The sequence below is a fragment of the Gymnoscopelus braueri genome (genome assembly GCF_963280865.1).
Source record: "Gymnoscopelus braueri genome assembly, chromosome: 24".
NCBI lineage: Eukaryota > Metazoa > Chordata > Actinopteri > Myctophiformes > Myctophidae > Gymnoscopelus > Gymnoscopelus braueri.
The window spans coordinates 13,086,058-13,112,585 of NC_137626.1; the positions used below are offsets into that span (position 1 = coordinate 13,086,058).

General features: G+C 41.4%; 1 protein-coding gene across 1 annotated transcript in view; it reads right to left on the reverse strand.

The window, feature by feature from the left end:
- cdk15 (cyclin-dependent kinase 15) overlaps window positions 1-26,528 on the reverse strand; it is a 104,913-nt gene that overhangs the window by 12,044 nt on the left and 66,341 nt on the right. The window contains exon 12 of the mRNA XM_080422652.1: window positions 4,537-4,585. Within this exon, the coding sequence (XP_080278778.1) occupies window positions 4,537-4,585 (49 nt within the window). The remainder of the gene's footprint in view (window positions 1-4,536; window positions 4,586-26,528) is intronic.

Here is a 26,528-nt window from a genome sequence, read left to right on the forward strand (position 1 = left end):
GGTTCTGGACCAGAACGTCGGCTAGACGCCTGAAAATGTACCGCTCCATCCGTCAGTGGTGGAAAGTAATTAAGTATATTTACTCAAGTAAGTGCTGTACTCAAGTACAATCGATTTTTTTCTTTTTTTTTTTACTTTACTGCAGTGGTTTTCAACCAGTGGTCCGGGGACCACCAGTGGTCCTTGAGGGAGTACCAGGGGGTCCCCAACAAAATAGGTTAACGTAGCGTCACAATCATTTTTAACCACTTAGCCACGGCTATTCAAAAATAGCAGATACACAAGCTCATAGCGCGGCACCGAGTGCCGCGCTATGAGCTTGTAGATCTGCTATTTTTGAAAAAACTTGAAAAGGTGTGCATATCTTTGAATATTTATATTTTTTAAAGCGAAAAATTAACTGATATCTTTGCTTCTGGGGCTCCCTGGCACAAAACATTTTCAAATGGGGGTCCGCGGCCAAATATATATCAATTTAGGGGTCCTCGGCATGAAAAAGGTTGAAAACCACTGCTTTACTGGACTATTTAAAAAAAATAAGAAGAATTGTACTTTTACTCTATCATTATTTGAAAACTTTTTGTTAAAAGTTACTTTGTAGATTTTGATTATCATTACAAACCATTACCTTGTAGATCGGCTATTTTCAAAAGGTTTTTTATGCATTTTGAAAACGTCTACATAATGAGTTTTACTTTTGGTACTTAAGGTCAATTTAGCTCCCAGTACTTTTTGCACTTGCATTTGCATTTACTCAAGTACATTTTGAATACCGGACGTTTTCACTCGTAACAGAACATTTCCACACTGCGGGTAAGGTATTGATACTTTTACTTAAATATGTGAGTAGTTTGTCCACCCACCCACCCCTCCTCTCTGTGTATACAGCTACAAGACTGGAGCAGTGTTAGGTCAGATGTCAGTGTGTGAGGGGGGGGGGGGGGGGGGGAGAGAGAGAGAGAGAGAGAGAGAGAGGAGAGAGAGAGAGAGAGAGAGAGAGGGGAGGGGGTTCGCCCAGCTTGTCAGACAAAGACTCTTCTGTGCGTACAGACGCTTCCTGACTACCATACCTCTCGGTCTTCTTCTCCAGTGGTGGAAAAGTAACTAAGTATGTTTACTCAAGTACAGGGGTCCTCAACGTTTTCAGGCCAAGGACCACCTAACAGAGAGAGATGAAGCAGGGACCCCTTCTATATTGTATAAAATTGTGTTTCAGATTAAACTTTTTCTTGCGTTGTGAGCTTGTAGATCTGCGATTTTCGGCTAATATTCCCAGAAGGGATGCTAGGGTTCAAGCAGTTAATGAAAAAAAAATGATACCACACAAACATTTGGCGGACCCCCTGTAGTAACTCTGAGGACCCCCTAGGGGTCCCGGACCCCCTGTTGAAGACCCCACGAGGCCAATTCTACGAATGGCTTCTAAAATCAGTAGTTCTCAAACTTTTCTTGACAAATTGATATAAATTTGTGCCGCGGACCCCCATCTGATGTTTTGTACTTTTTCACTCCGCTACAATTATTTGGTTACTTTGCAGATCTAGATTATTGATACAAAAACATAAATTAACCACGCTAGCAAGGCCTAATTTGCGTAAACTTCTGCCTTTCGAAAATAGCCGATCTACAAGCTCGGCTTGTATTTTTTTTTTAGCTCTTTTCGAAAAGGTTTTGAAAAATGTGAGTACTTCTACTTTGGTTCTGTAAAAATCTTTTGATGGCAAATACATTGAATGTATTGATAACATGGAAGATATTTACCAATCCTATGGAGAAATGTTTTTTTTTGTTGTACTGTAGGACATCCTGATTCAGACTTTGCCTTAGTTGATATGTTACGGTTTTTGGCAAGTATGAAGAAAATGACAACAGTGAACAACAGTGCAGTACCTTTTGACATTTAGGCCTTTTACTTGTAACAGAGTAGTTTTACATGGTGGCTACTTTTACTTAATTAAAAAAAGAGTAGAGTAGAGTACCACTGGTCTTCTCTTTCTCTCTTGCTCTCTTGCTCGCTCTCTCTTACGCACGCACACATGCACGCTGATGGCCTGCTGTGCAGCGCTGCACACAGAGTATTGATGCAGTCGCAGGTTAAACAATCTGAGGTATAATCTAACAGTAATCCAAGTACCATTCTGGTGGTTCGGATTACTGCAAACACTCACTGAACTCACTCACTGAACTCACTCACTCACACACTCACACACTCACACACTCACACACTCCCACACACACACACACACACACACACACACACACAGTAAACCATCGGAAATAGCTAATCTACAAGCTCACTGGAGCCAGGGCGGAGCACCCCACACCCATCACTCCCGCCCCCTATACCCCTCCATCGCCTTACTACCACCAGCTATGCAAGCAGGTGTGTAACTGATGACAATTAGGAAAATGGCAAGAGGTGCTCCCAATCTGATCAAGGTCAAGTCCACACCCACACACAACACACAGACAGAGATACCAAGTCAAACTGAATCTGTACTTTTTATACTACAATTTTTTGGCTCGAAGCGAGCCCACGTTGTTTCATTAGGAACAGTATTTTCTAGTTATTATTATTATTTTAATTGTAACATGTATTTTATGATTTTAGTTTGTATCCCAGTTGTGTACTTACTTACGTTATTTTTTATAAGTGGTGTTATATACTCCTTTGCTTTCTGTTTTGGCTACCGTAGAAATGGTCTCACTTGTAAAAGAGGTTTTTTAATCTCACAGTGACTTCCTGGTTAAATAACGTTTAAATACAGTATATTTGCTTTGCGGGTTAAGCGCGCTCTGCAAATAACATTTAGTTGACTTCTACCTTTCTTAGTTGAAGTTTTACGCGGTCGTTTAAGCGCGAGCCAAGTTTCACGATCCCCGGTGCTCCAGATACCTGCTGTGTAACTTCAAAGGTACACAGACATGAATGATATCAAATAAAATTTTTTTTTTTATTATTTCTGGAAATCTTTCTTGCAGATGTGTGCTTTTTTTGTCCTTAAACACTTGTGACTGAGCAGCGACTGATCGTTCTTTTGCAGTGAGCTTGATTGATTCCAAATATCGTTGTCGTCGAGCAGCAGTGGTGTAAAGTAACTAAGTACATGTACTCAAGTACTGTACTTAAGTACCATGTTGAGGTACTTTTACTTTACTGGAGTATTTCCAGTTTTCAGTACTTTTACTTCTACTCCACTACATCTCAGAGGCAAATATTGTACTTTCACTCCACTACAATTATTTGAAGACTTTAGTTACTAGTTACATTGTAGATTTAGATTATTAAATGTAAGATTTAATAATCCATCAAACTTTGGAAGCCAATCTTAGCCAATCAGGATGGAACATGGAACATCGGACAGATCCGCGTTGATCACATGACTGTAGAGATACTGTGTACCGGTTCGCGTGATGTTTGGACAAAATCTGTAGGAGTAATAGCAAAAAATGTGCGTTACAAAAATCGGCCTCCTGGTGGCGCTATAACAGGCCAATCTGAAAAATTCGGGGCAGAGGTTCGGCTTTGGCATCCAGGGAGTGTGTGTGTGCACAGTTTCGCAGCGACCGGGCCATCAGTGCCGGAGATAAGCTGTTCACAGACGGACACACGGACGGACGGACAGACGGACGGACGGACAGGGTGCAAAACACAGTCTCGGCCATGCCTTTCGACAATAAGTAATTTTTTGGGGAGAACTACTCCTTTAATGCCAAAGCAGCGGCGGGGTTGATTTATGTTATCTCTCAGCTGATGTTTTCCACTTCGGAGGCTGTTTAAGTGTCTGGCAGCGCAGGCCACAGCACAGCTCAGCTCGTTCAAATATTCACAAACCACATGCAAATATGACTTAGCCCAGGTGTATATGGGTATCTGGCCAAACGTCTTACATCGGCACTTTCCATCTGGGGGGGGGCGGGGTGTGTGTGTGTGTGTGTGTGTGTGTGTGTGTGTGTGTGTGTGTGTGTGTGTGTGTGTGTGTGAGAGTGTGTGCGTGTGGGGCGTTGATGAATGCCAACGAAATGCCGGACACAAACTAGAGAGCAAATAAGCAGTTATTAACCACTTTCTGAAAGGCCGCTAAGTAATACGCTCAATATAATGCAAAGTAAAAAAAAAAACTGTAAAAGAAATTTCAACCGGTAACTCTGAGAATGCACATAAGGGAGCCGAATGGAACCTTTATGGGTCCATTTGGTTCAATTTTTTACACTCTCAGAGTTAAATTAACACTCAGGATTTTACTGTGAATGAATGAGTCACGAGATCTTTGCCAAATTCTGCTTTACGGCCCTTTTCGGAAAAACTAAATACAATTTCAATGTGACATGCTGGGCGGCTGATGTTTTGCATACAATCTCTGACGCACTGGTTCTCAATGTGGGGTGCGCAGTGGTGTAAAGTAACTAAGTACATTTACTCAATTACTGTACTTAAGTAACATTTTTCAGGTATTTGTACTTCACTTGAGTATTTCCAATATCCAATACTTATAGGGGGTGAAAAGCAAAAAGACACAGTGTATGTGGTCTCACCTTTTCCAAACGGTTCTGAACTGCTGTGCTTCACAGGGTTGGAACCATTCTGGAGAGAGAGAGAGAGAGAGGGAGAGGGTTACAAAACCACTACGTCTGGAGGAAAACATTTTATATTTGAGCACCTCTAGTCTGGAACAATACTTATTGGGGTATAACAAATACCACACACTGTACTGTATATCGTTGCTGTCGGGCAGAAAACTCTTATCTCCATATTCAGTTTTTTCGTAAATTAACGCCATACTTGACAGCTTCACACGAAAGCTTCGAAAGTAGCAGATCTACAAGCTCGAAACGTGGCGCGAAGCGACGCGTTTCGAGCTTGTAGATCTGCTACTTTTGATGCTTTTGGATTTGAATCCTGAAGAGTAAAGGCGGTTACACACCGGCGAATATGCGAATATACGCAAAATTCGGACTCGTTCCGAATAATTAAAAGACGCTTTTTTTCGCTCCGCGAAACTGGTGTGGAAGCTTGCATTGACTTTATAAGGTTTTAAAAAAAAACGTATTATTCGCATGAAAAAAATCGCCCCGGTGTGTAAGGACCTTAACAGTTTTGGACATATGAGTTTTCCACCTCGACCGAGGCGATGTAAAATAATAGCTAAATAACAGAAGATCCAGTTGGCTAAAGCGTGTCTTAAAAAACAGAAATGTGAGTTCCCCACAGCCCTTTAAAGGCTTTTATAACTTATATTAAATCTTTGTGCTGCCATCAGCCGTTTTATTAACCCATTAAGACCGGGAACGCATCTGTGTCATTTTTTAGATTTCTTTGGGTTATTACAAAAAAAATAGCAGATCTACAAGCTCTATGAGCTTGTAGATCTGGTATTATTGAAAATTCTTGAAAATGTGTGAAAATCTTTGAATATATATATGTTTTTTAAAGCGAACATTTGTAACTCAAATCTTTGCTTCTGGAGATTCTACATATGTCTTCTAAATCCGATACATATCTGTGGTTCTCAAACTTTTTCATGTCAAGGACCCCCAAAATGATATGTATTTGGCCGCGGACCCCCATTTCAAAACATTTAGTTCCAGGGACCCCCGGTAGCAAAGAATTTGAGTTAAAAATGTTTTATATGTATTCAAAAAATTTGCACAAATATCAAGATTTTTCAAAAAAAATGCAGATCTACAAGCACTCGGTGCCGCGCTATGAGCTTGTAGATCTGCTATTTCTGAATAGCCAAAGAAATCTTAAAATGACAAAGACGCGTTCCCGGATTGAATGGCTTAAGAGTCAAGGTCATTACCCACCAGCAGCGATGTGAATATAACCAGCACAAATGTATGAATAATTCAGACGCAAATTCTGACGTGCTTGACTATTAATTCGGTCATATGTGTTCATGTCGGAAGAGAAACATTGGGAAATCTCAACCTTGAGAAACAGACGATTTACAAGCTCACAACGCGTCGCATCGCGACGCGTTGTGAGCTTGTAGATCTGCTATTTTCAAACATTTGAGCACTTTTACTTTTGGTATTTTAAGTACATTTGTATACCAATACTTTTGTACTTTAACTGACATGTTTTATTTCCGGACTTTTACTCGTAACAGAGTACCGCTACATCGCAGTATCGATACTTTTACTTAAGTAAAACATTTGAGTACTTTTTCCACCACTGCCTTTTAGGTGGAAATAACAAGTAATCAGCCCCCCCACACACACACACACACACACACACAGACACTCACTTCACCGATGAACCTTCCAATACCCCCAGAGCAACTGGCCTGCGCCACCAGTAAAAGTCTCCCCTCCCATTAAAACCTTGACAAGTGAGTGTATCCTCAAAAGCCACAGAACAGAGGTCGTGTGTTTTCCCCCGTGAGTCGGCGGTCATTACTCATAACTCATCAAAGCTCTCTGCGCTTCCCTTTTACCGTAAAAACCTCCCTCAAAGGTATTTGTCTTTTTTTACTGCCGCTTTGGTTTGAGCTGCATCATAATTTCAGCGAGAATTTTCTTGGCTTTCGTTCCGCTCCTCCTCGCTAAAAAAAGGACTTTGTTTTTCGGGGTGGATAATGAGGCACTGGGTTTCTGGCATGGGTTGCCAGATCTGCTTATTATAATTTCCCCCTCAAGATTTTATTTGAAAATAGCTGATCTACAAGCTCACACAACGCGTCGCATCGCGACGCGTTGTGAGCTTGTAGATCTGCTATTTTCAAATAGCTGATGTATATGTTAAAGTGCTCATGTGGCCCATAGTCGCTTCTTTTGGGCTGGTTTTCCTAGACCTGGTTGCTTGTTTCTCTCACAGAATCTGGCAACACTGGTTTTCTGGTCCCACAGCCATATCGACTCCACATAGTCCTCGGTTTGTTTCCCGGCTGCGTGGGAGAGGATGAGATGAGACAAAAGGATGAGTTACGGCCCTTTCTTTCTGCAGAGGGGAATCAGACGAGGCAGGCACGTCCTCTATTGCTCCGCTCTGCTCTCTGAAATGTGGTCCAACAAGGAAATGAGGGAGAGGAAACTCGGGGGGATTGTGTTTTTGTGCAGCTCATCTCCTCCAGAATCAGAAAGTAGAATAAAGAAAACGTTTTCGTGCGGGCCAAGAGTTGAGGAGGAGATGCACGCGTGGGAAGAGAGGGTTATTACGCAGGTGTGTGCGTGTGTGCGTGTGCGCGTTTGTGTGTGTGTGTGTGTGTGTGTGTGTGTGTGTGTGTGTGTGTGTGTGTGTGTGTGTGTGTGTGTGTGTGTGTGTGTGTGTGCGCGTGTGTAAGAGAGAGTGAGTAAGGTCACAGGGAGATTCAATGGTGGTATTAAATCTTTGATGAGCTGATTTGCAAAAGCATTGGTATAAAAATGTACTTAAAGTAACAATAGTAAAAGTACTAAAATGTTTGAAAATAGCAGATCTACAAGCTCACAACGTGTCGCGATGCGACGCGTTGTGAGCTTGTAGATCTGCTATTTTCAAATGGTCTAGGTATAAAATAGGGCTGAAGTGGTTTATGTATGTTTTATAATGTAATAACTAAAGTAACTAAAGTTTTCAAATAATTGCTGTGGAGTAAAAGTACAATATTTGCCTCCGAGATGTAGTGGAGTAGAAGTAAAAGTATAAACAATTGGAAATACTCCAGTAAAGTAAAAGTACCTCAAAATTGTACTTGAGTACAGTACTTGAGTAAATGTACTTAGATGCTTTACACCACTGCCTAAAAAGGCACAGAAAAAAAGGGCTGTTCGCTCTCGCCTCCGGTGGGGTTTTTTATGTGGTCTTTATAGAGATGGATATTAGGAAAGCTAGCAGGAGATTTGTCTGGTGGGATTGGATTCTAAGGCGGTTTTTTGCACACTTGGGAAATGTGAGTTCCATAAAGAAAATCGTTTTAAGTGAACTTGGGGGAACCTTTTCAACCCTTACAAACTGCAACACATGCACGGGAAAATAGGCCGAAGTACACAAGCTCACAACGCGTCGTGGAGCTGAGCAACCCCCTTTTTGAGCTTGTAGATCTGCTGTTTTCGGGCACGCTACACCGTTGTACGACAAAGTGCAAATCAGGCTTTAGTGTGATTTATGGGATGAAGGGCTTTTACTGGTCGCTTTAAAAGTGTTTATCGGATAATCTTTTTGGTCACGGCGAAATCAAAGTCATCTGTCTCTCTCTCTCTCTCTCTCACCCCCCCTCCCCACACACACACACTTCTCCATTGCATACAGTGTGCAAGACACATTTGATCATGCACATAAACCTACCGTAAGCACACGCGCGCGCGCGCGCACACACACACACACACGCACACGCACACGCACACGCACACGCACACACACACACACACAGTGAAAAAAGTATGCGTTGTGAGCTTGTAGATCGGCTATTTTCAAATAGCCTATGTATAAAATAGGGCTGAAGTGGTTAATGCATGTTTTATAATATAATAATTTACAGTATACTGTATCTGCAAAGTAACTAGTAACTAAAGTTTTCAAATAATTGCAGTGGAGTAAAAGTACAATATTTGCCTCTGAGATGTAGTGGAGTAGAAATGAAAGTACTGACAATTGGAGATACTCCAGTAAAGTACAGTATTTGAGTAAATGTACTTAGTTACTTTACACCACTAAGACGCACGCACGCACACATGCGCGCACGCACGCATGCATGCATACACACACACACACACACACACACACACACACACACACACACACAGCTCCTTCCTGCATAACATAAACTACAACATATACTGACGAGACACACACACACACACACACACACACACACACACACACACACACACACACACACCTACTCAAACACACCTCCCAATGCAATGCACGCTCTGCCATTACGCTTGGCTCAGTTTTTCCAGTAGCAGCGTTGACGTTTGCCCTGTGCGGTGCGTGTGTGTGTGTGTGTGTGTGTGTGTGTGTGTGTGTGTGTGTGTGTGTGTGTGTGTGTGTGTGTGTGTGTGTGTGTGTGTGTGTGTGCGCGCGCTGGCAGCCCGGTCGAGGCCTTTCTATCGGCCCATTCAGCCCCTCGGGCACATCTGGAGGGTACGACCAGGTTGGGCGAGGGAGGGCGCCACCCAGGAGCAAAAAGAGAGAGAGAGAGAGATACTTTTTTTTCTCCTTCTCTTTTTCTTCTTCCATTGCAACAAGCACTTTGCTGTATCCATACTGCAGTGGTGGAAAAAAAAGTATTCACCTTTTTTTACTTAAGTAAAAGTATCAATAACATTTTTTACTTGAAGTACCACAAGTATAGAAAGTAGTCATTATGCAGAATGTCCCATTTAACTCAAATGTATACAAATCTTTTGAAAATAGCAGATTTACAAGCTCACAATAAGTCGCATGGCGACGCATTGTGAGCTTGTAGATCGGCTAAAAAAACACTGTCCACCGCGCCACCAGAGCGGTTTTCTTTTCAAATTTGTTTTAATTATGCTGCAATTCAATTGTCTTGTGCGTTTTTGTGTGGCTACTGTTTTTATTGCGTTACAGTGAAACTGCTGCACAACCTATATACTGCCCCGTGGGGACAAATAAAGTACCTCAGCTCACCTTACCTTACCTTATAATGACATGCCCAATATGGGGGGATGCCAGGTTAAAAGTGGTTAACCCATTAAGACCCGAGGCCGATCCTACAAAATGCCTTCTAAAATCCTAAACAGTTTTTTCTGAAAAACGTAACGTTGCGTTATATCAGTGGTGCTGCCAACTTTTTCCATGTGAGGGACCCCCAAAATTATATGTATTTGGCCATCTCAAAATATTTCGTTCCAGGGACCCCCCCCCCCCCCAGAAGCAAAGATTTGAGTTGAAAAAATATATATATTCAAAGATTTGCAAAAAAAAAACATGTTTTTTCACTGGTTTAAAAAAAAATAGCAGATCTACAAGCTCATAGCGCGGCACTCGGTGCCGCGCTATGAGCTTGTATATCTGCTATTTTTGAATAGCCAAATAAATCGAAAATGACACAGATGCGTTCCCGGTCTTAATGGGTTAACCCAATAAGACCTGAGGACGATGCTACAGAATGCCTTCTAAATCAGTGGATCTCAAAGGTTTTCGTGCCAAGGACCCCAAAAAAACCCAGAAGAAAAAATGTATTTTCCAATATTTTTCAAAAACTGTTGAAAAATAGCAGATGTACAAGCTCGCAGCTCGGCACAAAGTGACACGCTGTGAGCTTGTACATCTACTATTTTTGAGAACCACTATTCTAAATTACTGCTCTTAAATCCTAAGAGTTTTCAAAAAAACGTATGTTACTTTTTATTTATATATATATATATATATATATATATAGCTAAACTCTAAAATGACACAGATGCACCGAGTGCCGTGCTATGAGCTTATTGTAGATCTGCTATTTTTTGAAACATTTTTGCAAATCTTTGAACACAATTCTTTAAGCGAACATTTGTAACTCAAATCTTTGCTCCTGGGGGGGATCCTACAAATGTACAAACATTTCTTACAAAATGATATGCATTAGGCCGGGGACCCCCATCTCAAAATATGTTGTTCCAGGGACCCCCCAGAAGCAAAGATTTGAGTCAAAAAAATCGCTTTAAAAAAATATATATATTCAAAGATTTGCACAATTGTTCACAATTGTTCAAGTTATTTTTGAACAGCCAAAGTATATATAACGGTTAAAGTGGTTACACAGATGCGTTCCCGGCTTTAATGGGTTAACTCAGAGAGAGTAAAAAAAAAAAAAGGACCCATAACGTTTACAGCAGTGCACCAATAAAATTATATTGGTATTAGTGCAGTGCGGGGTGAACCAGAAAGCAAGCATGGCCGGGCAATGATATTGTGGCCAAATATTGTGGCCAAAATGTGATGAACTGTACTCTATGCACGCAAACACAATAGACAAACACAGCGCGCCATATATACGCAGATATTATTGCGGTCGGGTGGAAAGCCTGTACGTCCAAAACTGTTACTTTTCATGAAGTGGAAAAAGAGTAAAAAAAAAATGAATAAAAAAAAAAAAAAAAAAAAAATAGGCAAACATTGTGAAAATAGCCGATGTACAAGCGGCACTGTGAGCTTGTAGTTTGGCTATTTTCACAATATTTATCTGTGGAACTGAGTCAAACTATGTAAATGCAATCTGGGAAAACATGGTTAAAAAAATGGGGGGAAAAAACAGTGCTCTATGCTGTTTTTTTCCTTTGAATTTGACTCTGGGTGGGACCTCCCAATAAAATGTGGATAACAGGATGCTGGCCGTTAGGTCCCTCCCTCAGCCCTCCACTTACGGTCCATGTGTCTTTGTTTACATTCCTAACTATACACGTTGTAACGGGAGCTCCCGAACAGATTCAGCTGCGGAGCTTTGAATCTGTCTTGAGAGATTAAACTAAATTCAATGCCTACTGTACAATTCCAAGTACTTGTCAGGGTGGGGGGGGGGGGGATCCCCAGCTAAAATATGATTATTTTGGGGGGGTCGCGGCCTGAAAAGTTTGGGAACCCTTGGACAATAGAGTACCCATGAGTATAGTAAACTTGTTGACATCACGTTACTCCACGGTGTCCCGTCTCCTTCATTATACAAGGTGTCAGAAGCGGGATCCGAACCCGCGCCTCCATTCGGAGAGCAGGACTTGAGACCAACGATATGGCACACTCATGGCATCGGGGATTATAAGCTTTTAAAACCCCTGTCGATTCGTGCTCTACTGCTGGCTCCACGTTAAGGTCTCTCTACATGGGTGTTCAGGAACCACACCAGACACTGAAAACATTTCAGCACGAGAACACACACACACACACACACACACACACACACGCAAAAAACACACGCATACAAGCAGAGCACACTGCAGTCTTCATTGACTGTACTGTGTAGATACTATAGGTATGTATACACGACACGTCTCAGACACCAATCACATATGCGCACGTGCACACACACACACACACACACACACACACAGCTGTCAACTCCATCTCAAAACACAGACGGGTATATTTGAATCTGTCATAGAGGTGCTATAGCCTCCACCCAGCTCTCTCTCTCTCACACACACACACACACACATATTACTATACTCCTGAGGACATCATCATTTTAGTAGAGCAATTTTATGAATGCAATTTTTTCTACCATTTGTTCTGGCATTTGTAGATCGGCTATTTTCACAGAGTGCCGCGCTATGAGCTTGCTATGAGCTTGCGCTATGAGCTTGCCGCGCTATGAGCTTGTAGATCTGCTATTTTTTTTTTAAAGAATTGTGAAAATGTGTGCAAATCTTTGAATGTATATACATTATACATTATATTTTTACTCAAATCTTTGCTTCTGGGGGGTCCCTGGAACAGAATATTTTCAGATGGAGATCCGCGGCCACATATAATTTTGGGGGTCCTTGACATGAAAACGTTTGAGAACCTGACTGATATTATAGCAACATAAGTTTAAAAATTTAGAAGACATTTGTAGAGTCCACCGAAGCAAAGATTTGAGTTAAAAATGTTCACTTAAAAAAAATATATATATATATTCAAAGATTTTTAAGATTTTTAAGATTAAAACAAAATCTACAAGCTCATAGCACAGCATTCGGTGCCGCGCTATGAGCTTGAATATCTGATATTTTTGAATAGCCCAAAGAAAAAAGAAAACTGACACAGATTATTTCCTGGTCTTAATGGGTTAACCACTAAAACAACCATCTATTTTGTGAAGACCAGGAAAATGGTGCTCACAATGTCTTATTTCTCAAATTCTACTTAATACAAAATAATACTTATGGGGATATTTGGCCCTAATATAGTCTCACACACACACACACACACACACACACACACACACACACACACACACACACACACACACACACACACACACACACACACACACACACACACACACACACACACACACACACACACACACACACACACACACACACACACACACACGTTGAACCTTCTCCCCGCTCGTCTGTCATCCCCGTCGCCTCTATGCTCTGTTTACTTTTAACATATTTTATGCAGAAAAAAAACGACTTTCTTCCTGCCAGCACCACCTCCTTCCCTCTCTCTCTCTCTCCCATCTCCTCCTCCTCCTCCTCCTCCTCCTCCTCCTCCTCCTGCTCCCCCCGTCCCCCCTATACACCAGCACTTCTTTAAACATTTTCATGTCATGTACAAATTCATATTTATATCGCCTTTTGGGAAGAAACCTCCATGCGGTATTCTAACTTTTTGTGTTTGTTCGTATATGAATGTCCTACTTCAGTGGTTCTCAACCAGTGGTCCGGGGACCACCAGTGGTCCTCGAGGGGGTTCCAGGTGGTCCCCAGCTAAATGATGGAGAGTTGGTATAACCAAATGGACCCTTATAGATCTTTAACCCTTGAGAGTGTAAAATGAGTAATTTACACACTTGTCATTTATTTTAAAAACACTTGTTAAAATAAATGTCATTATAGGTGAAAGTTGTCAAAACTTGTCCATGCTAAAATGAAATAATGTATAATGACAATAATGACAATAATGTAACTCTTGAGAGCGTATTACGCTCTCAAGAGTTACATTATTGTTAAACATCTGCATTACTTAACCCATTGAGACCTGAAGCCGATTCTACATGTCTCCTAAATCTCAACAGTATTCTGGAAAAACGTATGTTTCTATATCAGTGGTGCTCAATCTTTTTCATGTTAAGGACCCCCACATTTGGCCGCGGACCCCCATCAAAATATTTTGTTCCAGGGACCCCCAGAAGCAAAGATTTTAGTTAAAAATGTTTGCTTTAAAAATATACATATTCAAAGATTTGCACACATTTTCACGATTTTTCAAAAATAGCAGATCTACAAGTTCATAGCGCGGCACTCGGTGCCGCGCTATGAACTTGTATATCTGCTATTTTTGAATAGCCAAAGTGTAAAATAATGCTTTTTAGCTCAAATCTAAAAATGACACAGTTCCAGGACTTAATGGGTTAATTAAAGAACTGTTATTTTGATCAACGTTTGCCTGTCATCTCTCCTATTGGTACCAACATCAACACAGCATGGAATTGTGGACAAAATCGTATCCAACGACAACAACATATTCCAGTCTTGGGTCTGAGAGTCTAAATCGTTCCGTGGCTCAAATGCAGAATAAACAATGGACCTCGATAATGTAAAAGGTTGAAAACCACTGTTGTACTTGATCATACTACAGCGTCACACAAAAGCATAAAAAAGGTAGCAGATCTACAAGCTCTACTTTTGGTACTTTAGGTACATTTTTCATAGCAATACATGTTGTACTTTTACTAAGTTAAACTTGTAACCGAGTATATTTCTACAAAGCAGTGTGGATACTTTTACTTGAGTAAAACATGTGAGTACTTTTTTCCAATACTGTCCTCCCCTCTCTCCCGCTGAGCTGATTTCTAGTGTCGTCCCGTCCCTACCCAGAATGCACCTGGAAGGGGGGGGGGGGGGCTGCAGACAGGGGGAACTTTGTGACGCCCGCACACTAATCTGTGCATTTATTCACAATTTATAAGATCCTGTGTTTATTTATTCGTGTCTGAGCAGAGAGTTCTCTCTCTCTCTCTCTCCCTCTCTCACTTATTGAGGCGTTTCTTTGGAAGCTGCGGAGAGATGGAGGGAGAGATGGAGGGAGGGAGAGAGGGAGAGATGGAGGGAGAGAAAGAGCGAGGGAGGGAGAGATGGAGAGAGAAGCGAGTCAGAAAGCCAGTGGAGGGAAACAGAGAAAGGGGACGAGAGAGAGAGAGAGAGAGAGAGAGAGAGAGAGAGTGAGAGTGAGAGTGAGAGTGAGAGAGAGAGAGAGAGAGAGAGAGAGAGAGAGAGCGAGAGCGAGAGAGAGAGAGAAAGTGGGAAAGAGCAGTGGTGGAAAAAGTACTCAAATGTTTTACTTAAGTAAAAAAGTATCAATACTGCAATGTAGAAATACTCTGTTACAAGTAAAAGTTTGGAATTAAAAATGTACGTAAAAGTACAAAAGTATTTGTATCAAAATGTACTTAAAGTACCAAAAGTACAAAGTACTCATTATGCAGAATGTCCCATTTCAGAAGTTTTTAAATGCATGAAATGTATTTAAAAAATCCAGAAAATAGCAGATCTACAAGCTCACGATGCGACGCATTGTGAGCTTGTAGATCGGCTATTTTCAAACGGCCGAAATGTATATAGGGCTTGTAGCTGTCGCCATAAAAGGGTTGTACATTTTTTGTATTTTATTTACATTTTTGAATGTGGTTTAATGAGTGAAACACTGTATTGATTAGTTTCATATTACTGCAGTGCCCTCTGCAGTTCAGGTAGTGTCATGGTATTGCCTGGGCAGTCACGTAACACCAATCAACAAACATTTGGTTCACCTGGTATACCTTAGAGGCCTGTAATCAGTACTACTGAGTTGCTGAAGAGGGAAGGAGCTCTCCTTCAGCTAAAAAACAGTTTCTAAAGACTATAACAAATCTAACCTCCTAGAGATCTGTGCAGAAGGCGCACACGGTATGTTTTTGTTATGTGTTTTCTTTGCATAAAATGCCATTATTGTTGTTGTAATAGATGTGTTTGTTTATGTGAAAATTGACATTTCATTGTGAATATGGACAAACAATTCATTCATCAACACGGACAATTCATGCATGGGCATTTAAAAAGACAGTATGATTGTCAACATGGACATTTATATTTCATGATGTTTATAATTCATTGTTTAAAAAGATATTATTTGTTTTGTGTTGCAGTTTTTCACGTTGTTGTTATCTACATGGGGTTAAAATAAAGAGCCCTCGTGAACTACACCACCAGTGAAGCATGGTTTATTCTGGCACAGAAAAAGACAATTTAGGGACGGTTATAGTGAAAAACGTTGCCACACTGCTGAAGTGAAGTGAAGACCGTTTCCAGACCGAGTCACTGTGCGGACTCAGAGTGAAAGAGCGTCAACTACAACGGTGACGCACGGCGGCCATTCACCTCGCAGCGACGGCGGTGAGGTTCGGGACACCAGCGTCCAAACTACTCTACATGGGAGAGGAGCGTCTTCCATTAGACTCGTCATCTTTCAATACCACCACCACATGCAACAGCCCAGCAGACCAGCCCAGCAAGGCCCAGCACGCATCTGGTGCGACATCGCGCACATGAACTTCACCTAAATACACGAACGGTGGACCAGAAGAGCGACAGTAGACGCTGCAGTTGTCGAGTCGGCCACAAGAAGGCAGCGTCGTACCATTTTGGTCTGCAAGTTCTCTACAGGAGAAGATTCACTCGTGCGCAAGCGTCAAAATATCCTTGGCTTCAGGTCAGACTGTATTGTGTGTGTGGGGAAAGGAAAAAAATCGAATTGATATTTTGAAGTTGAATTATCATTGAAAGTTGAACATTTATTTTGTTTGAAAAAAAAAAGGGAATAAGTTTGATACATTCTGATCATTTTTACTTTGTTTGAGAAATATTGCCAATGGTATTGTTATTTTGTGTGGGGAAATTATCCTGTGACAAATATTCATTTATAAGACTGTGATCAATACCAAGACATTTTGAGTTCTTTCTGATAAGAGTTTAAGACATTTTGAGAATATTTTCTAAGAGTATAATTCCAAAGAGGTGATATCATTTTGAGTTCATTCAGGTTTTGGTGATTTAAAAACTGTTAAAACTTTCTAATTTAAAAACTAGCCTTTCCTTTTATATCTAGACATTCTGGGGTGTGTAATAATAATAATAATATTATTTCAAAGCAAAGCCACTAATCTAAAATAGAAATTATGGATGAAGGTGTGCTTGTTGCCCCAGAGAAAATCATGTCTGCATTAAAGGAAGAAAAGGCCCAATTAGAGACAGCATTAGAAACAGAAACTGATGAATCAAAGAGACAAGACATTAAAGATCGCATCAGCGAGATTTATTCATACTTTAAACAGCCTGTAACGCAAGGCCCAGAGCCACAAAAACCTGACCCTGCAACTGTCAGGCAATCAGAGCGTGTAAGACGCCCGACTGAGAGACAGCGTGCACTTTTAGATGATAACATTCAAAAAAGAACACGAAAGTTTATGTCTGTTTATCTAAATTTTAAAGCAGAGATTCAGTTTCTGAGGTTGCAGCTCAAAGAGGAGTGCTCAAAAGCTGACTTACAAGGCTGGCTACAAACTCTGGCGAAATGGGAGTCAGACGTTACAGGAGAATATGAGGCTTTACGTGCACTGACAACCCCAACTCTAGACATCAGGCGTAAGGTTGACAGCTGCGTCTCAGTAACTGCGGAAGTCAGTAGCCTTCTTAAAAAGCGTGCAGCGGAGGCTGGCACAATAGACTTTGATCCAGTAGCCGCAAAGGCTGAAGCACTCCAGTTACTCCAAAGGGAGGACGCAAAATCAATTTATGGCTCAACCGTATCAAGAGCAGGACGGGGCAGTCAGAAAGGAAGCCAAGCCTCTGAAGCATTATCAGTGGAAAAGGCAAAAACAGCAGCACGGTTGGCTTCAAAAAAGGCTGAATTGAAAAGAGAAGAAGGAATATCAGCACAAAAACTGGAGGTCATGGAAGCTGAACAGAAGTTGAGAATAATGGAAAAACAAAGAGATGTGGAAGCTATAGAAGCAGAATACAATGCTTACGCTGAAGAGGAGTTCAACTTGAATGCCCAAAGAAAGGGCCTACAAACAGTTGATGTCCAGCTCTCAAATAATCCAGTCATTCAACGAAGCAGCACTCCAAATAATCAAGCCTCTAATGTCCCTCTGCGTCTTCCTTCAACTGAGAACAAACAAGAGGCTACAATGCACGAAGTCACATTGGTTCAGGCGTTGCAGGAGTCCCTAACACTGACTAGGCTTCCAGCACCAGAGCCATTCATGTTCTCAGGAGATCCACTAAGCTTCATAGAGTGGAGCACATGTTTTAAAGCTCTAATAGAATCAAGCTGTACAAAGCCGGTGCACAAGCTGTTTTATTTGAAAAAATATATCTCTGGAGAAGCACTTTGTGTATTGGAAGGCACGTTTTATAGGAGCGACGAGGAAGCATATAAGCAGGCATGGGATGCCCTCAACGAACGTTATGGACACCCTTTTGTGGTGCAAAGAGCATTCAGAGATAAAATAAACAACTGGCCAAAGATTGGACCAAAGGAGTCATTTAGATTGAGGGAGTACAGTGACTTCCTGACCTCGTGCAATAATGCCATGCCCTATGTGGATGGGCTACAGGTCCTGAATGACTGTGAACAGAATCAAAAATTGGTTCAAAAACTTCCAGACTGGGCCACCACCCGCTGGAATCAACATGTAACTGACGCCTTGTATGAACGAAAGCCATATCCAAGTTTTAAAGCATTTGCAAACTTTGTGGCAAGAGAGGCCCGGGCAGCATGCAACCCCATCACCTCCCTGCATGCTTTGAAGAATTTGGATGAAAAGTCGTCAGCTGCATCTGGGCGAGAACCAAAGCGTTCAAAAGCGAGCGTCTTTGCAACGACAGCAGAAGTGTCTCAGAACCCCAGAAACACTCAGTCAAACCCTAAAAGCACTCAGTCAAACCCCAAAAACACTCAGTCAAACACAGTGGAAAGTGGAAAAAGGGAGACTGTGAATTTCAAAAATTACCCTGCAGCAAATGCAAAACCAGTAAGCTGTATATGTTGCCAGCAAAATCACTTTATCTACAAGTGTGAAAGATTTGCAGCATTGTCGCTACAACAAAAGAAAAGATTTGTCATTGAAAATAAGATGTGCTTTGGTTGCCTCAGAGTTGGCCACATGTCCAAAGACTGCAAAAAACGGGCCACTTGCAACATTTGTAAACGGAGCCATCCATCTCCACTTCACGAAGAAACTTCTGAAGCAAAGGAGCCTTCTGCAACATCAGTACAGCTGGAGGCAACCGCTTCAAACGTCTCATGCAGCGTGACTGGAGACAACAGTGATCGCACATCAATGATTGTTCCTGTGTGGCTGTCATCGGCCGATGGCACCTGCCCTGAAACCTTGGTGTATGCGCTGCTGGACACACAAAGCAGTAACACCTTCATTGACTTAGAAACTGCAGAAAAGATTCAAGCAGATGCACAGCCAGTCAAACTGAAACTGTCAACAATGACCGACAGGGGTTCAGTGGTCAAATGCCAAAGAGTGACTGGTCTGAGGATAAGAGGTTACTTCTCACAAGAAAACATTGATTTGCCACCTGCGTACACACGAGAGTACATACCGCTGGAGCAAAACAGTATTCCCACTCGGAAAACCGCAAAACTCTGGACTCACCTTCACGGCATAGCAGAAGAAATGCCTGACTTGTTGGACTGTCCTGTTGGTCTTCTTATCGGTTACGACTGTGCTAGAGCTCTGAAACCGAAACAAGTTATAGCAGGTGAAGATTATGAGCCTTATGCAGTTAGAACTGACCTAGGCTGGAGTGTTGTGGGGTGCATAACACATGCAAGCTCAAACAATGTGACAGGGTTCTGTCACCGCATTTCTGTGAAGGAAATCCCTCCAATCACACCTGCGTCTGTGATCAGAGCTTTGGAAAGTGACTTTCTGGACACAAATCCTAGAGATAAGAGTATATCGCAAGAAGATATCCAGTTTCTCCAGCTCTTGAATGGGAAAGTCAAATATAACAAAGAAGGACATCTGGAAATGCCCTTACCTTTCAGAGAGCGCCCCCAGCTTCCCAACAATAAACACCTTGCTACAGTCCGACTGAAACATCTGAAAAGAAAGTTGGAGAAAAATACAAAGTACAAAGAAGACTACAAGAAATTCATGGACGGTGTCTTTCAGGATGGGGATGCTGAAGAAGCCGGGAGCTCACAAAAAGAAGGAAATACATGGTACATCCCACACCATGGGGTCTATCACCCTAGAAAACCCGAAAAAATCCGTGTCGTCTTTGATTGTTCTGCCAAATATGGAGGCACCTCTCTAAACGATCACCTACTCACAGGACCAGATCTAACGAATGGACTCACCGGAGTGCTGTGTAGATTCCGTGAACACCAAATAGCTGTCACGTGTGACGTGGAGAAGATGTTTCACAGATTTCATGTCCACAGCGAAGATCGCGATTTCCTGAGGTTCCTGTGGTGGGAAAATGGGAATACAGAAACGGAACCCAAAGAATATCGCATGCGAGTGCATCTTTTTGGAGCTGCTTCATCTCCTGGATGTGCCAACTATGGTATGAAACACCTTGCCAGTGAATATGAGAAAGAACACCCATTGGCAGCAAGCTTTATTCGGAAGAACTTTTATGTAGATGATGGGCTTATCAGCGTTGATTCAGTTGAAGCTGCCATACATCTGGTCAGTGAAGCTCAAGAAGTATTTGCCAAAGGCAAACTGCATCTCCACAAATTCGTGTCAAACAACAGACACGTGTTGGATGCCATTCCAGTGTCGGAATGTGCTAGTGGAGTGAAGGATGTAGATCTGAATTACAGTGAACTTCCAATGCAAAGTGTACTGGGAGTGAAGTGGAACGTGGAGTCTGATATGTTCTCCTTCAAGGTCACACCCAATGAAATGCCTGCCACGCGGCGAGGAATCCTATCCATAGTTGCAAGTGTGTATGACCCACTAGGGTTTCTCGCTCCCTACATCCTGAATGGAAAAAGAGTTCTGCAAGAGATGTGCAAGCGTGGTGTTGGATGGGATGAACCCCTTCCTGAGGAATTGAAACCAAAGTGGGAAACATGGCTAAAAGATTTAGCAAATCTGGAGAAAATTCAGATACCAAGATGTTACATTCCTGAGAACATTGGCATCATCCAAAAAATTGAGCTGCATCATTTCTCAGATGCCAGTACTCATGGTTATGGGCAATGTTCCTACATTCGAGTTGTGACTGACAAGCAAGTTCACTGCTCACTGGTTATGGGAAAGGCGAGAGTGGCACCTTCAAATGTAGTCACAATACCACGCCTTGAGCTCACTGCAGCCGCAGTTTCGGCCTCTGTAAGCAACGTCCTTAAAGAAGAATTGGAGTTAAAAATAGACCAGGAGTTCTTCTGGACGGACTCGAAGGTGGTGATCGGGTACATCAAGAACGAAGCCCGGCGCTTCCATGTGTTTGTCGCTAATAGAGTACAGAGAATAAGAGAAACTACGGATCCTGAACAATGGTTCTATGTTGAAACGGAAGAGAATCCTGCAGACCACGCATCTAGAGGTCTCAGGGTGGCAGACTTGATTGACTCTAATTGGTTCACGGGACCCAAGTTCTTGTGGGAACCTGAAATAGCCCTGAACCGGGGAGACCCAGAGCTTCTACTTGGTGACCCAGAAGTGAGGGTCTTGAAAACCGATGCCGTTGTAACTGACAGCTTTCTGGATAGACTGTCACGCTTCTCTGATTGGCAGGAAGCCCTCAATGTCATTGCAAGAATTCAAAGACTGACAAACAAAGGTCAGTCAGGACCCATAACTGTGGAAGAAAGAAGGTTGGCCGCTCTTGCTCTCATAAAGTTGGCTCAACAAGAAGCTTTTGAAGAACTGAAATGTTTCAGTCAAGGTTCTGTCACACTACCTAAAACTCACAAACTGTACCAACTTGATCCTATCCTTGAGGATGGAGTGCTCAGAGTCGGTGGGCGATTGAAAAGATCTTCATTACCGCTTGACTTGAAACACCCAGTAATCCTTCCCGAGGAAGGCATTGTAACAAAGTTAATACTTGACTACTGTCACAAGAAGACACAGCACCAAGGCCGAGGGCTAACACTGAACGAGCTCAGGGCCAACGGCTATTGGATAATAAGTGCAAGTAAAGCAGTGGCTAAGCACATCAAAAATTGTGTCACCTGCAGGAAAGCACGAGGACAGAGTGCGGAACAACGCATGGCTGATCTGCCTGCCGACCGAGTAGAACCTTCACCTCCATTCTCATACAGTGGAATGGATTGTTTCGGTCCTTTCTACACAAAACAAGGCCGGAAAGAATTCAAGCGGTATGGCCTGTTGTTCACATGCCTTAGTTCCAGAGCGATCCACATTGAAATGTTGGAAGATCTTACAACAGATGCATTCCTGAACGGCTTGAGATGCTTCATTGCAATCAGAGGAGCAGTGAGACAAATTCGATCGGACCAAGGTACGAATTTTGTCGGTGCAAAAAACGAGTTGGAAAAGGGTCTAAAAGAGTTGGACTCAGAAAGACTTTCTACTTACCTTGCCGGAAAACAATGTGACTTCCTCATGAATGTTCCGGATGCAAGTCACAGAGGCGGTGTATGGGAGCGTCAAATAAGAACAGTCAGGAGTGTGATGAGCTCAGTCCTGACAGAAGCAACAGGAAGATTGGATGACACCTCATTGAGAACGTTCTTCTACGAGGCCATGTCAATTGTGAACAGTCGTCCACTTACCACCGACTTCATCAGTGACCCCAAGAGCCTTGAACCATTAACACCAAACCACTTACTGACAATGAAGTCATCTGTGCCTCTTCCACCTCCTGGCAACTTTGTTAAAGAAGACTTGTACACCAGGAAACGGTGGCGCAAGGTTCAATACCTAGCAGAACAATTCTGGAGCAGATGGCGCCAAGAGTATCTGGCCAACATCAGGCTCAGACAACAGTGGCATACTCCCAGAAGAAATATGCAAGTGGGGGACGTAGTTATTGTCAAGGATGACAATGCTCCCAGGAACGAATGGAAGCTTGCCAGAATCATTGAATCAAATGAAGATGATGATGGTTTAGTACGAAAGGTCAAGGTCCAAATGGGGCAGAGTAACTTAGGAAAGAAAGGTGAACGTCTGACACAACCTTCTATTCTTGAACGTCCAGTCCAAAAGCTAGTGGTACTAGTTGAGAATGGGCCCTAAGTTGACTAGAGACTGACTAAACAAAAATGGTCAACACCTTTAAAAAAAAAAAAAAAAAAAAAAACACAAAGATACATGTGGGTTGATTAAAAGTCAATTTAAGATTGAAGGAGTGAAAAGTCATACTTTTGTTTCAATAATAAGGAAAAATTACATATTTCTACAGCCTAAATAGTTCATTATAGCAGTAACAAATCACTGTAATTTTGGTGGCAGTGTAGCTGTCGCCATAAAAGGGTTGTAAATTTTTTGTATTTTATTTACATTTTTGAATGTGGTTTAATGAGTGAAACACTGTATTGATTAGTTTCATATTACTGCAGTGCCCTCTGCAGTTCAGGTAGTGTCATGGTATTGCCTGGGCAGTCACGTAACACCAATCAACAAACATTTGGTTCACCTGGTATACCTTAGAGGCCTGTAATCAGTACTACTGAGTTGCTGAAGAGGGAAGGAGCTCTCCTTCAGCTAAAAAACAGTTTCTAAAGACTATAACAAATCTAACCTCCTAGAGATCTGTGCAGAAGGCGCACACGGTATGTTTTTGTTATGTGTTTTCTTTGCATAAAATGCCATTATTGTTGTTGTAATAGATGTGTTTGTTTATGTGAAAATTGACATTTCATTGTGAATATGGACAAACAATTCATTCATCAACACGGACAATTCATGCATGGGCATTTAAAAAGACAGTATGATTGTCAACATGGACATTTATATTTCATGATGTTTATAATTCATTGTTTAAAAAGATATTATTTGTTTTGTGTTGCAGTTTTTCACGTTGTTGTTATCTACATGGGGTTAAAATAAAGAGCCCTCGTGAACTACACCACCAGTGAAGCATGGTTTATTCTGGCACAGAAAAAGACAATTTAGGGACGGTTATAGGGCTGAAGTGGTTAATGTATGTTTTGTAATAATAATCAAAATCTGCAAAGTAACTAGTAACTAAGTTGAGTAAAAGTACGATATTTGCCTCTGAGATGTAGTGGAGTAGAAGTAAAAGTATAGACAATTGGAAATACCCAAGTAAAGTAAAAATACCTCAACATTGTACTTATATAGTACTTGAGTAAATGTAGTTACTTTACACCACTGGGAGAGATAGATGAAGAGATAGATGAAGAGATAGATGGAGAGATAGTGAGAGAGAGAGAGAGAGAGAGAGAGGTGAGCCTGTCAGCTGCGAGAGCCTCACCCTCACAACTGAGGTGTGTGTGTGCATGCACGTGTGTGTGCTTCCCTGCGTGCGTGAGTGTTTTGGGTGCATGCATATGTGTGTGTGTGTGTGTGTGTGTGTGTGTGTGTGTGCGTGTGTGTTAGTGTGAATGCGTGTGTGTGTGTGTGTGCGTGTGCGTGTGCGTGTGCGTGTGTGTGTTAGTGCGTGCGTGCGTGCGTGCGTGCGTGCGTGCGTGCGTGCGTGCGTGCGTGCGTGTTAGTGTGTGTGTGTGTGTGTGTGTTAGTGTGTGTGCGTGCGCGTGTGTGTGTGCATAAGTGGAAGTGCTGGCTGAGTTGAAGCAGCTCGGCGTGGGTCTGGATTTAAAGATGTGGATAAGTGAATAAGGCAGATTCCTGTTTCTAATTAAAACATTATTTATATATTTACGTACAGTTAGATTTAGTAGCGTTGTTTTCAGATGCGTTCCTACACGGCAAAAAATCCCCAGCGTTCATTTTACTCTGAGAGTGTGTGAAACTGGCCCCCGAATGACAGCGGTGTAAAGTAACTAAGTACAGTACATGTACTTAATTTTGAGATATTGTTTACTTTACTGGAGTGTTTCCAATTTTCAGTACTTTTACTTATAATATTGAAAAATATTGTACTTATTACTCCACTACAATGATTTGAAAACTTTAGTTACTAGTTGCTTTGTAGATTTAGATTATTATTACAAAACACACATTAACCACTTCAGCCCTATAAACATTTCGGCCATTTGAAAATAGCCGATCTACAAGCTCACACGCGAGCTTGTAGATCAGCTTGCAGATCTGCTATTTTCAAAAGATTTTTTATACATTTGAAAACTTGTGAAATGGGATATTCTGCATAATGACTACTTTCTACATTTGGTACTTCAACTCATTCACTGCCACTGACGTAAATAACGTATTTTTTTTCCGATTACCAATACTGCCACTGACGTAAAAAAAACGCAATAAAAAAAACTTTGGTACTTTAAGTACATTTTGAATTCTGGACGTTTTGCTTGTAACAAAGTATTTCTACATTGCAGTATTGATACTTGTACTTAAGTAAAACAATTGTGAGTACTTCTTCCACCACTGAATGTGAGCGAGGAGTCAAATTCCTCGTTGGTACAAAACAACACTTGGCTCAATAAAGCCAGAGCTTGTTCCAGTGTGATGTGATGTTACCATTACGCAGCAAGTCGTAAATCTGTCTCTAATGTGGCTCATGCCTCATAATACTCCCTTTACAGGATCAATAACGGTCCCAATATATCTATATGCAGTGGTGGAAAAAGTACTCAAAAGCATAAAGTATCAAAGTATAAATAAAGTAAAGTATCAATATTGCATTGTAGAAGTACTCTGTTACAAGTAAAAGTCCGGAATTCAAAATTTACTTGAGTAAAAGTACAAAAGTATTGGTATCAAAATGTACTTAAAGTACTTAAAGTATTGAAAGTACTAAAATGTTTGAAAATAGCAGATCTAGAAGCTCACAACGCGTCGCGATGCGACGCGTTGTGAGCTTGTAGATCTGCCATTTTCAAATAGCCTAGGTATAAAATAGGGCTGGTTAAGTAGTTAATGTATGTTTTATAACGTAATAATGTATATTCTGTGAAGTAACTAGTAAGTAAAGTTATATATAGTATAATAGTGGATTAAAAGTACAATATTCGTGTCTAAGACGTAGTGGAGTAGAAGTAAAAGTACTGAAAATTTGAAATACTCCAGTAAAGTAAAAAATACCTAAAAAAGGTACAGTACTTGAGTAAATGTACTTAGTTACTTTACACCACTGTCTATATGTAATGTATAATGCCTCGTGACCGTTGCATAAGCCTGTCACAATTATTACATACTTGCCTAATCACAATTATTTGAGATAATTGCAATTATTCAGAAATGTTGAAAAATGTTCATAGATTTTCCAAAAGCTTACAACGCGTCATTTTTTGTTTTTTAAAGTATACAATTATTAAATGTCAGTAATTTCTTTGTATATTGAAATTGTTTGCCATATCTGACCTGTGCAATTTTTTATTACGAAGCCTAAAAGGCAAACATAAATTACAAGTTTATGTTCAAATGTTCAATGCCAAAAAAAATAAAAATAATCGCAATTAACACTTAATCGACAACTAAATGTTTTTATTTATTGTGACAGCCCTAGCTACTCACAGGACATCTCACATACCAGGGGTTCAACCCCGGTCAAACGAGAGACTGGACAGACAGAGAAAAGGGAGACGTGACACACAAGTTGTATACTCCAACGTGAGCGCCACGAGATCGAGACGATGAAATGTGACAACGATGGTTATCACACCGTGTCTGTCTAAGGTGGGATGGGGCGGTAGTACAGATAACTACTTAAAGAGCTGGTGCCATGTTTTTGCACTTTTTCTGTTTTTCATGTGTCTATGAGGTTGATAGAACTTCATTAAGCCCCCCGGTGGTGTTTTT